The following is a 13838-nucleotide window of genomic DNA, read 5'->3' on the forward strand; positions in this document are numbered from 1 at the left end:
TTCTCAGTTTTACTGATTTAATTTCCTAGTGTTTCATAAAGTATTTAGAAATAAGGGCAAGACAGCTCTTCGAAACTGTAAGAGCACCTTCCAAGCATTTTTTTCTGTGACAAATATACACAAAGCTCTTTTTTAGTAAGCTGGATCTTAGAGATCCAATGTACCTGGAAAAAACTTTTTTTTCTCTCTTCAACACCTTCTATAGCAGTTTAGATTTGGTAAATTTTATTACTGAAGGAGAAATTCAGTCAGAGTCCTGTAGTTTTTATATGTATATATAGGTATGTACATAGGTAGGTATGCACGATGCTGCTGCATGAGTGATGCTGCATAAGGGGAGTGCTCAGTGTTCTGTGACACTGTGACTACAAATAATAACGGAGAAATGTGGTTTGATTACAGAGATTTGTTTCTGAGCTCGATCACGGAGAGGCAGAATTTAAGCAGGCCTCCCCAGGGCTGTGCGGCCCTGCTCCGCTCCCATCCTTGCTCCCCGCCGCCGCGGTGCCCAGCTTGGTGCTGCACGACGCCTGCCCTTCCTGTGCTGGGGCGCTTGGCGCTTACCCCAAACCGGCCAATTCTAGGATCAGACTAGTGTTCGAAGCGGCAAACGGGGGCATCTGCACATTCAGGCACGTTTGCGGGGAGGTGTGGGCTCAAACCATGAGTGATGCAGGTGGCAGTCTGGGCGTGATCCAGCCCCGAGGCGCAGCCCAGTGGTCTCCACTGTGCCGCTCTCCGGCTGGAAGCCTTGCGGTCTACACGCACCCCGGGCCAAAGGCATCACCACGGGGCCCCAGGCACGCAGGTTTCCCCCCACAACCCGAATGCTGAGGGCAGTGGCCTGCTATGTTATTCTGAGCACCAGCTTCCTTGTTTAGTCCAACACCGGCCAGAAAAAACGCAGCACGGCGTGCTGGAGCCCCCAGGAGACGGTGGTGTTTTTACGTCAGGGTAACGCTAAATCCGTGGACCTGCCATACGGGCGCACAAATCCTTCACTCTCGGAAGACGAAAGGCTCTGAAGCCAGGCCTGTAAACACAGGAGCTCAAGTGCGGTAAGCGGGGCAAGCGAGAGCACCCTTTCCTTGCTGCCGTGCTCCTCAGAAAGCTGCTGGAAAGCGTTTCCTCAGGTAGCCTGAGCTACAGGTGTCGCTGAAAACACGACAGTCCCTCTAGTAATTGCTACCGTTTGCCTCTTCCTTCCAAAGAACCGTCGCTGAGGCTGGCGAAGGGGCAGAACAGATGCCAGGGCCGCGTCGAATGCTTCACGGCGGAGCCTGGGCGACCATCTGCGATGACTCCTGGGGCACGGCCGACGGCGACGTGGTTTGCGGCCAGCTCGGAGGTGGCAGAGCCGCCTCAGCGCCGGGGCAAGCTCATTTCGGTGCCGGCACAGGAGAAATTCTCCTGGACAAAGTTCAGTGCCGCGGGAATGAAGGCTCCCCCCGGCAGCGCTCCCGCGGCAGCTGGGCCGTCAGCAGCTGCCTGCACCAGGAGGATGCCGGCGTCATGAGCACAGGTGACTTCTGAGTCACGAGTGTCAGCGAGCCATAGCAGGCTATGAAGATGTGCCAGACTACGGTTCTGGTGCTCCGCAAAAGGCAACTGAACTGCCAAAGTTGCTGTCAAGCTCATCAGGACATCCCACAACTATTCCCCTATGCTTCAGCAAAAACTTCTTAAGCAAGTACTGTACACCACACATTAGCCTTCTCATTTAAAATCTTTAACTAAAGAAACTCTAAGAAGTGAGACACTTACATTTACTTTTTTTGTAGAGTATAATGCCATTCAGAGGATTATTGACCTTGCCATTCGCATTGCTTTCTAGCTAAAGGATGAATTTAATTGATTGTTCATAGCGTCACTGAGAAAAAAAAAACAGAAATTTCTTCATGGAATGTAGAAAAATCTTTCATGACACTTATTTTTCTATGTTCAACACATATACCACTATACATTTAAAAAAAAGCTAATAAGAACAAAATTCCAGTGTACTGAGGGTTGGTTTTGTGTTGTTTTTCTAGCAGCACAGGTAAACTAATAATGTTTGTTCTCATTTTGTTTAGTGCAAGTTGTTAAAAATGTGATATTTCTCACTCTGTTCTCTCTTCTTTTTCAGCTCCCATGATGTCTGAAATTCCTGGTAATTTTTATTTAGATACTTTTTATTTTACTGATCAAATAATTTTGCCTAATATAGTTAATAGTAGGCTAGAGCTTATAAAGAGGAGTATTTGTAAATCTTTTGTCAGCTTCCTCCTCCATATACAGTTTTAGTTTATATATCTCAAACTTTCTGAATATGCATCACTATGAGATTTTAACAATACCATACATGAATCCTAACTTGTTGTGTTAGGAATATGCTGTATCTTCAAGTTTTTACTGAATTCACATCAGTCATGATTCCACAATTTTGCATCCAAGAAAAAAGATAGTAAGCATTTTAGGTCAGTCTCCTGCCTTTGATTTGATTATCAGATCCAGAGCAAAACTAAATCATGGTTAATGTCATCTGTCATTGGGAAGTTCTTATTCTTGCCTCGGATTTGCAGCAGCCACCTGAAAACCTGATGATATGGAAGTGTCCCTGATAAATAACATTCTCTTTTTTTGCCTTCCAAAGGGTTGTCCCTGAGACTGGTGAACAGCCGGAACCGATGCAAGGGCCATGTCGAAGTCTACTACCAGGACAGCTGGGGAACCGTCTGCAATGACTCCTGGGACCTGATGGACGCCTGCAGCCAGCTGGGGTGCAGCCAGGCTGTTTCTGCCCCCGGAAATGCCAGTTTTAGCCAAGGCTCAGGAAACATCCTGCTTGACGATGTGCACTGCAGAGGGAACGAGGCTCACATCTGGGAGTGCCCCAGCAGAGGGTGGTTGGTGCATAACTGCGTGCACGTGGAAGACGCCGGCGCCGTTTGCTCAGGTGCGTTTTACCTAACAGTCCTGCTAAGCAGGATAGACCTCAAGCTAAATGTCAGCATAAAAAACACCTTGCAAAAGCCTTCTGCTTTATTCCTCGTGCGCTAAACCTGTGTTCACCCTACGCCTAATGTCACATCTCATGTTGGCAGTGGAGCGCTGCCAAGGCAGGGCGCTGGCGATGGCGCGGGGGGGTCCGGCTCCCCGCAGCCTCGGCAGGAGGGCGGCCCCCAGGCACCCGCGCCGCCTGCTCCCTGGGAAACACTCGCTTCTCCTCAGCCCACGAGAACTACCGGGTGCTGAAGCAAAACCATGTGGTCAACTGCTTTCATATATCACCTGACATTTCCTGCTGTCCCTGAGGTGGGGAGGCTCCTTGTCTGCTGGGGAAGGTTAACTTATAACTGGTAAGTCAACAAATGGAGCCATCCCAAGGGAGGAACGCCAGCGCGGATGCAGAGGGCAGGTCCGAACGATCTCTGCATCACCTGGCACGGCCTATCTTCGGAAATTGTAGCACAAAGGCATCATTGTGCTAGAGGCAAAATAAATAACGTTCTGTGCAAGCACAGGGAGAAACTGCCTGTTGGACATCGATAAACTGAAATCTCTGTGTAACAGTCTGTCCTCTTCCTTTTCTAGTTAATAGGATTAGTATAACCTGCTGTTCTGCTCTAACTGTGTATATTAGCAACAGGGCTACAAGAAAATTAGTACCCTGAATTTATACATTATGATCCACTGATGGTCTTGAAATGGGAGTTACTGATGCACTTCAGAGGATATTGTAGACCTTTAACTTTTCTCTTTTCACTGCAGTATATCTGAGTTTCTTCATTGATCTGAGTCTTCTAAAAGTCAGCAAGAAATCATTAAAAGAGAAACATTGGCCATAACTGCTCTTTCAGTTTCTCAGTATACTTCTATCTTTCACTAACATTTCCCCTGTAGTCCTCAGACCTTAGCCAATCATACCCCTTGTTTTTATTTTGAGGACCTTTTTCTTTTTCTTTTTTTTTTTTTTGCTGGTGATCATACTATCTTGGTTATAACACTTTTTTTTTATCACTAACACTTAGAAAATTCGTATTTTCCCCTTGAGTCATAAGTTGATATATTTCAGAAATGATCTGACTTCTGCTGTAGACCTGTGTAATAGTTCTGAAACAAGGTGCTTTATTCTGCTTTCAGTAATATTTTCAGCATGATGTGCAATATGACCTTTCATCAATAGATTTAATTGTTTCTGCAGTGACTGAGAATTCTACCTAAAAGTGAACTTTGTTTCAATCACAGCTTCTACAAGATCTGAAGAGTCTAGTAAATATCTTATATTTGTATCATTGCTTTTAATATCAGCAGTTTTATGTTTAAAAATATATTTGTATCGTTAAGTTCATTTGATAGATTTAATTGAAAAGGCTGGACATTGCTGTCTTCCTATTGGATGTGACTTCCATTTAAAATAATACAGCAGCATAGTCCAGGTACTAAATAAATGCCTGTCTTTTTATTCTATTAGTTTTTAACAGCAAATAAAGCCAAGAGCTTCTCCAAATTACTTCCATCTAAATGTTAAGTCTGAATAAATGAGGCTTGGCTTTGCGTATACAGAGTCACATGAATGTCGCCATGTAAAGCTCACTCCCAGCAGTACTGCTGTGGACCCTGTGCTGCAGAGCTTGAATTATTCAGGAATATTATTGGCTTCAGATAAAATAGGCAGGTGCTTTGGGAGCATGGCCTTGCCCCAGAGACTCTGAAAAACAGGAGTTTCTAGGTAGACAGAAAATGCATGTTCATGCCTAACTAGTGAAATGAGCAATGCTTTGCTGAAATGACCTGCTTTGCACCACCTTCATTCATCCTTAGCAGAACAATCTCTTTGACAGTACGTGTCAGGTAAGATTATGAAGCATAGCACAGGAGTACAGGCAGAGAGCCAGCGGGGTAGACTGCAGCTTTGCAGAGAAGGACCTGGGGATCCTGGTGGAAAACAAGCTGAACGTGAGCCAGCAACGTGCTCTCGCGGCAAAGGTGGCCAGTGGTATCCTGGGGTACGTTAGGCAGAGCACTGCCAGCAGGTGGAGGGAGGTGGTCCTTCCCCTCCACTCAGCCCTGGTGAGGCCACACATGGAGTGCTGGGCTCCCCAGTACAGGAGAGACACAGACATACTGGAGTGAGTCCAGAGAAGGCTAACCAAGATGGCCAGAGGGCTGGAGCACTAAATGTACAGAGAGAGACTGAGGGACCTGGACTTGTTCAGCCTTCAGAAGAGAGGGTGAAAGGGAGGTCTTATTGCTGATTACAATTACCTATTGGGAGGGTGCAGAGAAGGTAGAGCCAGGCTCTTCTCAGAGGTGCACAGCAAATGGACAAAAGGCAACAGGTACAAGCTGGCCCTTAGGAAATTCCACCTTGAAATAAGGAAAAAAAAATTATCATGAGGTGGTCAGATTCTGGAACAGCGACCCAGAAAGGCTGTGGTATCTTGATCCTTGGAGACAGTCAAAACTCACCTGGACAAGGCCCTGAGCAACCTCCTCTAACTGAACTTGCTAGGAGCAGGGGGCTTGACCAGAGACCTCTGGAGGTCCCTTCCAACCCACATGCGTCTCTGATTCTGCCTTTCCATGAAGTGCCCAGGTTCAGTGAAATTCTCTTCTCTCTTTCAAAGTAATGTCAGTGAGGTTGGTGAATGGATGGAACCAATGTGAAGGGCGCGTTGAAGTATTTTACAAAGGAGCCTGGGGAACTGTTTGTGATGATTCCTGGGATATAAGTGATGCAGAAGGTGTCTGTAACCAGCTGGCTTGTGGACATGCTGTATCATCTTCAGGAAGTGTGACCTTTACTCACAGCCCAAGAAATACTGTCATGGATGATGTGCAGTGCAGAGGGAATGAGAACTACCTGTGGGAATGTTCTCACAGGGGGTGGTATAGACAGAGCCGTGACAGCCGGTGAGATGCCAGTGTCGTTTGCTCAGGTACACTCTGACCTCTTTGTTTTATCAAGAAGCGTCATGATAAGAAATACTTTGTTTAATATTTAATTTTGTCAAATTGAAAATTGCTCCCCTGAATTAGAATTGTCAGTAACAAGGCTCTTTTCCACACAGAGAATTTCCCTGATTTTTTTAGTTTGATCGACATTTGTCATTGCAAACTTCCATCTGATTGTGCTTCAGAGAAATTTTAGAGTATTTTAAACAGTGTCATTCAGAGTTCATCCAATATGTTTATCCTAAAATCACACTATTTTTACCCACCTGTAACCTAGCAGTCAGTTTTAACCACCTCTGTTTGCTTACTGCCTGACTAGCAATTGCAAAAAGCAATCCTCAGGCACATTCTGCCCTTACAGAACTAACAAGCTTTCACACAGGAGACTTTTCATGAGTTTAAGGTCCTAATCCCCCACGCCTTACCTTGACAAAGCTTCCATTGAATTTCTGTAGATTGTTTATTTGAGTGAGATGATCAGGGACCAAATCCAAAGGTTTAAAGTCACAACTCTTTTGCAGCACAGGGGCAGGAAACAAGAAAAAGGAACCATGACTCTCTCAGGTCCCTTTGAAGAAGGAAGTACTACGCTCAGACTTTTGGGTCCTTACCCAGATTTAACCCTGACAGCTTTTCCTATATCTGTCAGATGGTAAAAGAAGTTGCAGTGTCCTCCTGTTCTCCATTGATTTTCAAGCTGCTAGCAAGGAAAGTCAGTTCTTAATCTCATGTCTCATCATTTTTACACTCTTCAGAACACATATCACAAAGAGTTTAATTACCCTCTTGTTGAACACTTTCTGAAACAAAAACAGGTTTTGTAAAGAAGGGTGAAGTATTATGTTAGTAAATGTGTATTTTGTCTATTTCCTCCTTTCACAGCTTCTACAGGAACTGAAATACCTGGTAATTTCAATTTCATGTTTATTTGATCATTTCTATCTTGAAAGAAGTTTACCTAAAACATAAAGGTACTTCTTGTTCAAAAGACTGCCAATTTACATCTTATTTAGTTTCCTTAATAGTTCATGCATGAGAAGGGCTTCTTAAACGTAGTCTATTCTGACCACAGTGAAAGTGGTTATTTACATAGTTTTCATGAAGCTAACCACGTATTCTTAATCTTTAAGGAGGCTTAACAATTGACACTGAAATGTATATATGTTTGGGCAGAGTGCTGAAAGGATGGGATCCTTTATGTGTGAAAAATCTTCACTGGATCAGGTTCCTAAAAGTCCAAAGTCTTAAAAAAAGGCACTGCATTAATTAGTAAATTAATGATTTTATCTGTTGGATGGAGTTACCTCAAACACAAAAAAAATCTAAGATGGACTTTTTCCACATTCTAGTAAAACTCAAAAGCTCTTAAGTGATATTAAAACATAAGGAGAAAAGATTATTTAGCTTTGAGAAAATTATGGTCTCTATTTTGTGGCTTAGATGAGATTAATTTCATCTCTTCATCACACCTGTCTCCATAAGTAAAACCTTGATCCTGCTTCTACTAAATTTAATATTTCATTGTTAATATATCAATAGATAAATGCCCACTAGTGGTTATCTAACATACATCATTTCTTTCATTCTTATTAACCTCATGATCAGAATTAAGCTGGGAATGAAAAACTGATTTAGGTAAATGTGAACATCTGCTGAGCCCAAGCAGAAGAGCTTTGGTTCAAACAATGAGCCAAAGTGATTGCAAATTGCCGTATGATGACACTAGATCTGCTGGCACTAATCGTATTGCTCTCTTCACTTTTCCTAGAGAGTCGTATTAAGCACCAGGAGAGAATCAAATAGTCAGTGTCATATACTGAATCAATTCCAGAATTAATCCAGAATTTTAATTCATCAGTTTGGCAGTCTACAAAGTCTTATCCCTTTCTCTCCTCTCTTTCAAAGAAATGTCACTGAGACTGATAAATGGTAGGACCAGATGTGAAGGTCGTATTGAAGTCTATTACCAGGGAAGCTGGGGAACAGTCTGTGATGATTCCTGGGACATAAATGATGCGCAGGTCATGTGCCAACAGCTGGGATGTGGAAATGTTCTCTCTGCCCCGGGAAATGCACATTTCTCTCCAGGATCAGGGAACATTTTTCTGGATGATGTGCAGTGCCATGGAAATGAATCCTATCTGTGGGAATGCTCTCACAGTGGATGGTCAGTACATAACTGTGGGCACAAAGAAGATGCCAGTGTGCTTTGCTCAGGTACGTTTGGAGTGAATTTATTTATGTAAATCTGTAAATTGTGTAAGCTGTAAATCTAACCATGAGCCTGAGACAAGGGCTATGGCAGTAAGAGTAGCCCAGCTGTAAGGGTGTAACGTAAGAGAAGCGCAGTGAAGGCAGAAGTGAACCGAGAGCCTGAGTATTTCTTTCTGTTCTCCTCAGCAGTCCTTCAGAGGTGGTCACTGCCAGTGAGAGGGGGTGATGCACCCCAGCAAAGGCTGCAGGTCTTCTGGTCCCGCATGCTCAGAAGGTGCAATTAGTGGACAGTCAGCCACACTGATGGGAGTGTAGAAAGTGGAGGCATTATGTTTTATACAGGATTCTGGAGGAGGAAGCATTTGGCAGCATGGTAAATCCCCTGAGTATTCAAAGGTAGTCAGATACCACCAAATACAGCACAGGTATCTAGATTTCTGAGAGTATATTCCAGCTGAACCCACCCAAAGTACTCTCACCAGAACATTATTTTTAACCGATGTGGGTTTTTTTGACTTAGAAGTCATTCCTAAAGAATAAACTCTTGCTTTGGCATTTCAACACAAGTTAAAATGTTTGTCTTGAATAATGTAGATAAAGATAGGTTATAAAAAAGTAACTTAGCTTTAGAACAAATTAGGCAATCAAAGAGAGAGGATCCTAATGAATTACAGAGAGCAGACTGAGGTACAAAGTTCTCACCCATTACCACCAGGTACCACAGATTTCTGTTACAGTATTTGTTCTGTTACGGGCAACTAATTATTTCTTCTGAAATACAACTGAAGTTGCTAAGGTTAAAATGTTTGTATTTCTTTCTAATCCACAGCTTCTAGGGGAGTAAAAACACCTGGTAAGTCTTATCATTTCTTTAACTGATCATTTTAAGAATTGGGTATTGTACTGAAAAATACATTTTGCTTTTGTTGATGCAAAGTCTTAGGGAAAAAAGATAATGTTTATTCAAGGAAGATGGACAACTTCCAAGCTATAGTTTTTCAAAAGATGTAGGTGATTATGGAAGTCTCAAATTTTGAGAAACCACCTTGAAAAAGAGTGTAAAGTGCATAATTCGTAACTTATCACTGACCTGAAAATCAGGTATCCTCAGCCTATCTCGCCACTCAGCAAACCACATTGCAAAGAGTTGAAAATCTTGGACATGCTTTCAGAAATTAATCACAGCAGAAGTTCAAAGTGTCACACATAGATGCCTGCTTAGCATTCCCTAGGAGTCAAGTTTTGTGCTACTCTAAAGGTTCATTGAAACTACAAAGAGAAAATGACCACTTATGTGATTCTTACACAAAATGCAGTCTCTGTATCTCACTGTTTAGTTACGGTGTAAGTACCACATAGCATCAGAGAGACGTTTGCCTGCTCCAAACACAGTAGGCAGGCTGCGTGAATGGCCCTGTTCTGCAGAATATCTTTTTCTTGAGTCATGTCCATTTTGTAATACAGATCTTCATCAGGCACAAGTGCAAGGTTAGAATCCGGGCTACGTTCAGTTTTCTGCTTAAGTGAGAGTTGCAATTGCTCTGTCTTTGCTAGAAATATCACTGCGACTGGAGAATGGAGGCAATAGATGTGAGGGACGTGTTGAAATTTTTTACAAAGGACTCTGGGGAACGGTGTGTGATGACCTCTGGGATATCAGCGATGCTCAGGTCATTTGCAGACAGCTTGGGTGTGGGCAGCCCACCTCAGCACCAGGCGCAGCCCATTTTGGGGAAGGCTCTGGAGTCATTTTCCTAGATGATGTGCAGCGCAGAGGAAATGAGCCTTAGGTATAGCAGTGCTCCTACAGTGGATGGTCGAGACATAATTGTGGCCACAATGAAGATGCCAGTGTTGTCTGTTCAGGTACTTCCTGCTTTATTTTCTTCATTTCAAGAATTTCCCATAAGCCGCAGTTTGAAATATAGCTGAGATATCACTAGGAATTGACCCTATCATGCAGAATATGTTTTTGTTTCACTTCTGTGGGCTGAGACTTATCAAATACGAATATCATACCTATTTGCCAGCTCAACCCACCACTTTTCTCTTTGGTCATTCTTACAGGGTCTGCAGAATAAGGAGAAGGAGGAAGATGTATGTTATCTTTTAAGACTTGTAAATTGTTGAGGCATCTATGAGAAATCTTAGCAGGCACCTTCATCTTACAGACCCCCAGTCCCTGTGAGAATTGGGTTTTGTAATGAGGAATAATGAAGAAAACCTTTTTCCAATGAATTTTATCTATAATGAACTCAAAATATCAGTGATTTCTCCTGTAGATTACCTGAGATTCACAAGGCTGAGTATTTTGTGACTCAAGTTTTTGAACTTTAGTTCCAGTAACAAGGTATAAACTGTTTCTATTCTTTTCTCTTTATAGAATCTACTAGCGTTGATGTACCTGGTAAGAAAACTCTGAGACAAACTTCATTAACTTGATTGATGTAAGGTATTTGTTGAGTCTGGAGTGAAAAAAGAGAAGCTAGGCCTCCTCCAATGCAGAAATATACTTGGTCCATTTTACATCCCAAACGGTCTCCTCCCCTGAAGAGTGCAGCTCCTCAGAGAAGTGGTGTTTGTGGTTTTCTCCCTCCTCTCCGTACCTCTGATTCCTGAACCTGAAGAGAGAACTCTTCAGCCATAGATCCACAACAATTTCATGCTGGGACCGAGGATCCTCCAGAGACTCCAATCCGAACTCGAACTGCTACCCTTATACGTCTTTTACATTAGCCAATGGTGTTGTTTTCTCAAGTAAAAACAGCCTTTAGAAAATAATATATTTACATGCTCTGTCTAATGATAAGTCATTCCTCCAGTATTCTCCCTTATACTCATTCTGTTGGAAATCTCGTAATCTTGTGCTTTAATTCTCTCTGCATTCTTGGAAATAATCAGGTATTCATATAAACTGAAATTAAACCTGATTACAATCATATCTGTCTAGTAGAAACATTTTCATGAATATAAATTAAGCACAATTCACTCTAATACATGGATTTAGGATAGTCAGCAATGTTTTCTATACATGCCTAAGGCACAAGCTTTATATCATGCATTAAATGCTGTGATTATAAGATATTATAAATGAGTAATAAAGATTTTCCATTGCATGACATTGTTTACTGCTCACCCCTCTTTTTTCTGCACAAAGACTCTGACTGCTTTAGCTGCCCACGGTGTCCCTATTAAGTCAGATATCTTTTTCACAGAAACCTCACTGAGACTGGTGAATGGAAGGAATAACTGCAAGGGCTGTGTCAAAGTCTATCACCAGGAAAACGGGGGAACAGCCTGCGATGACTCCTGGGGCATAAACGAGGCACAAGTTGTGTAGAGACAGCATGGATGTGGATCCACCACTTCAGCACTGGGGAATGCCCGTTTTGGGAAAGGCTCTGGGAATATTCTCTTGGATGATGTCCAATAGGAAGGGCATGAACGCAGTCTCCAGCAGTGTTTTCACAGCAACTGAGGCACACGTAACTGTGTCCACCATGAAGATGCCAGTGCTGTCTGTGCAGGTATCTTCAGCCACATGTCATTTATGCTACGTGCTGCACATGAAATACGGTAAAATATCAGTCTGAAAACATATCAGATGCAAACTGCTCCTCTGTGGTACTTGTCTGAGTTGTTGAGGCCAGGGGCCACCTGGAGTCTGAATTCTGTGTCCATGCCTCAGATGTATGCCCAGAGGAACAACTGCACAACTGGGTGTACAAGCACTGTACATCAGCTGTGCAGCAGTTTAGTGACTTGAGTTTCCCAGGCACCCACTAAAATAGCCACAACAGAAAATGAAAACGTGTTATCATGAATTCCCCTTTGGGAGCCTTTGTATTTCCCTGTTAATTTTGCAGGGTTTTTGCTACTGTAGAGGATGAAATGGGCCTAGACACGGTCAATAGTTACACATGTTGCTGTCACAAGAAATTCAACCCTTTATCTCTTGGCCCTTATTACTTGTAAATAAAAATTCAATTATGTCCAAAACAGAAGATTCTAGTTTTGCCTGCCAGGTACTTTCTTTATTTTAGCTGAAGAGCTGCAATGATTTATGTATGATTTGTGACTAAAATATCAATAGGAAAATATTATAGGAAGGAAAAGTTCCTTCTAGATCACTTAAAGGATAGGTGCTACTTATTACTAGGTACTACCAGAGCCATGAAAAATGAATCCTGTACCTTTGCATGGGCGTTTGCATAGCCTTACACGTGCAAGCCTATGCTGTGAAAAAAATCAGTGTACAGACAAAAAAGATCTGCACATCTCTTTTACATGCACTTTTTCCCTCTTATACCCAAGTCAACAAGGACTCACGCAGGGAAGAAAGCCTTACTAATGAAGCGATGTAGTTAGCCTAATTGATTCTTACTGCTCATTTTCTCTACTAATTGCCGTTACAATACTGCATAAAGCCAAAGTGAGATTTGACTGGCTTTGTTCTCCAAATGCAGCTGGCATTGTGGGGTGTGGATTATTATTTGTATTTTCTTTCTGCAGAGTCTGCTGCCACGGGCACACTGGGTGTCAGTACCATCACACTTATTCCACTGACAAAAATATACTTTCTGAAGCTGGAAAGTGAAAAGGTATCCCGGCTTCGACCCGGTAGTCCTGCTCCATTTGCTCCCCAGTTTTCCTCTTACAGAAGCAGACTAATCCTTGGTTTTCCCCAGCTGCTTTCTCTATAGCACATAACTCACAACAGAGGAATCTCTCTTTGGAGCGGCATACATTTATAACTCCTTTCTCTGGCAGGCATTTAGCACGTGTTAAAGCATATTGTTTTCCAGTTTAATCCTGTTATTTTCCTTCATGGTAATCAGATATCACAATGAAATTTTGTCTTCCCTATGTTGTTAATTATTCATGTCATCATTTTTCATTAGTAACTAATGAAACAAAGATAGTACTATTTATCATTTCCAATAAACATATATCAAAATCTGATGCAGCTTTGTATCTATATCTTCCACATGCAATGACAGCGACGTGATGAACCAAGCCGCAGGGCAATGCCGCCTGAATTTCCCAAGGAAAATCAAAGCGCCGGCCCCGTTCTCTTTCTGCCGCTGAGGCTGACGAAGGCAGGGCCAAGCACGGGGGCCGTGTGGAGGTCTACGACCCCGCAGCGTGGGGGACGGTCCACGAGGGCTCCTGGGGCCTGGCTGACGCCCAGGCAGCGCCGGCCGGGGGCTGCGGCCCCGCGAAGTGCTGGGTACGGCCCCTGCTCGGGCCCGTGCTCCTCGGCAGGGCGCAATGCGAGGGGGCGAACCAGCCCGTGGTGGTGCCCCATTGAAGATGTTGGTGTCCCCTGTTCTGCTCCTGTCTGGTCATTTGTGTAAAGGAAAGGGCTGTTTACAACCAATTCTTAGTATCTTTGAAAGAACTTGGGTTCTGGTCACTAGAGTAACCACTCAGTAGGGATTATTTTGTCTCTAATATTGCACAAAAAATCCTTGGATTAGGCTCCCACCGGGTATTTTCTCCAGAGAGGTATTTGTGAGTTTCCCTCATCTGTTTTTTTCCTTTACCGAATACTATGGACTATTCCTGAGAAGGAATATCAGAAGGGGTAAACGAATTAAGTCTACGGAAAGGTTGGCTCATGGTACTCATCTCTCTTCTTCAGTGATTTGAGCTTTGATGACTTTAATTTGGGAGTTAATTGGGTT

General features: G+C 43.1%; 2 protein-coding genes across 2 annotated transcripts in view; both read left to right on the forward strand.

The window, feature by feature from the left end:
• The first annotated feature begins 1263 nt into the window (after nucleotides 1-1263).
• On the forward strand, nucleotides 1264-5899 carry LOC136992445 (deleted in malignant brain tumors 1 protein-like). The gene is made up of 5 exons (XM_067299622.1): nucleotides 1264-1522; nucleotides 2126-2149; nucleotides 2633-2935; nucleotides 3303-3323; nucleotides 5619-5899. The coding sequence occupies exons 1-5, from the start codon at nucleotides 1264-1266 to the stop codon at nucleotides 5897-5899; spliced, it is 888 nt and encodes a 295-aa protein (XP_067155723.1).
• Nucleotides 5900-8049: 2150 nt separating this feature from the next.
• LOC106494198 (CUB and zona pellucida-like domain-containing protein 1) overlaps nucleotides 8050-13838 on the forward strand; it is a 70762-nt gene continuing 64973 nt past the window's right edge. Inside the window, exon 1 of the mRNA XM_067299623.1 lies at nucleotides 8050-8154. Coding sequence (XP_067155724.1) covers nucleotides 8050-8154 — 105 coding nt within the window. The remainder of the gene's footprint in view (nucleotides 8155-13838) is intronic.

Source organism: Apteryx mantelli, chromosome 7 (assembly GCF_036417845.1).
Source record: "Apteryx mantelli isolate bAptMan1 chromosome 7, bAptMan1.hap1, whole genome shotgun sequence".
Taxonomy (NCBI): Eukaryota; Metazoa; Chordata; class Aves; order Apterygiformes; family Apterygidae; genus Apteryx; species Apteryx mantelli.

What these genes read in the sequence shown, in the direction of transcription:
- LOC136992445 (XM_067299622.1), top strand. Translation starts at nt 1,264, where the DNA reads ATGCTTCACGGCGGAGCCTGGGCGACCATCTGCGATGACTCCTGGGGC. An exon ending in CATGATGTCTGAAATTCCTG is followed by an intron (nt 2,150 to 2,632) that starts GTAATTTTTATT and finishes TGCCTTCCAAAG; the next exon opens with GGTTGTCCCTGAGACTGGTG. An exon ending in CTCCTTGTCTGCTGGGGAAG is followed by an intron (nt 3,324 to 5,618) that starts GTTAACTTATAA and finishes AAGTAATGTCAG; the next exon opens with TGAGGTTGGTGAATGGATGG.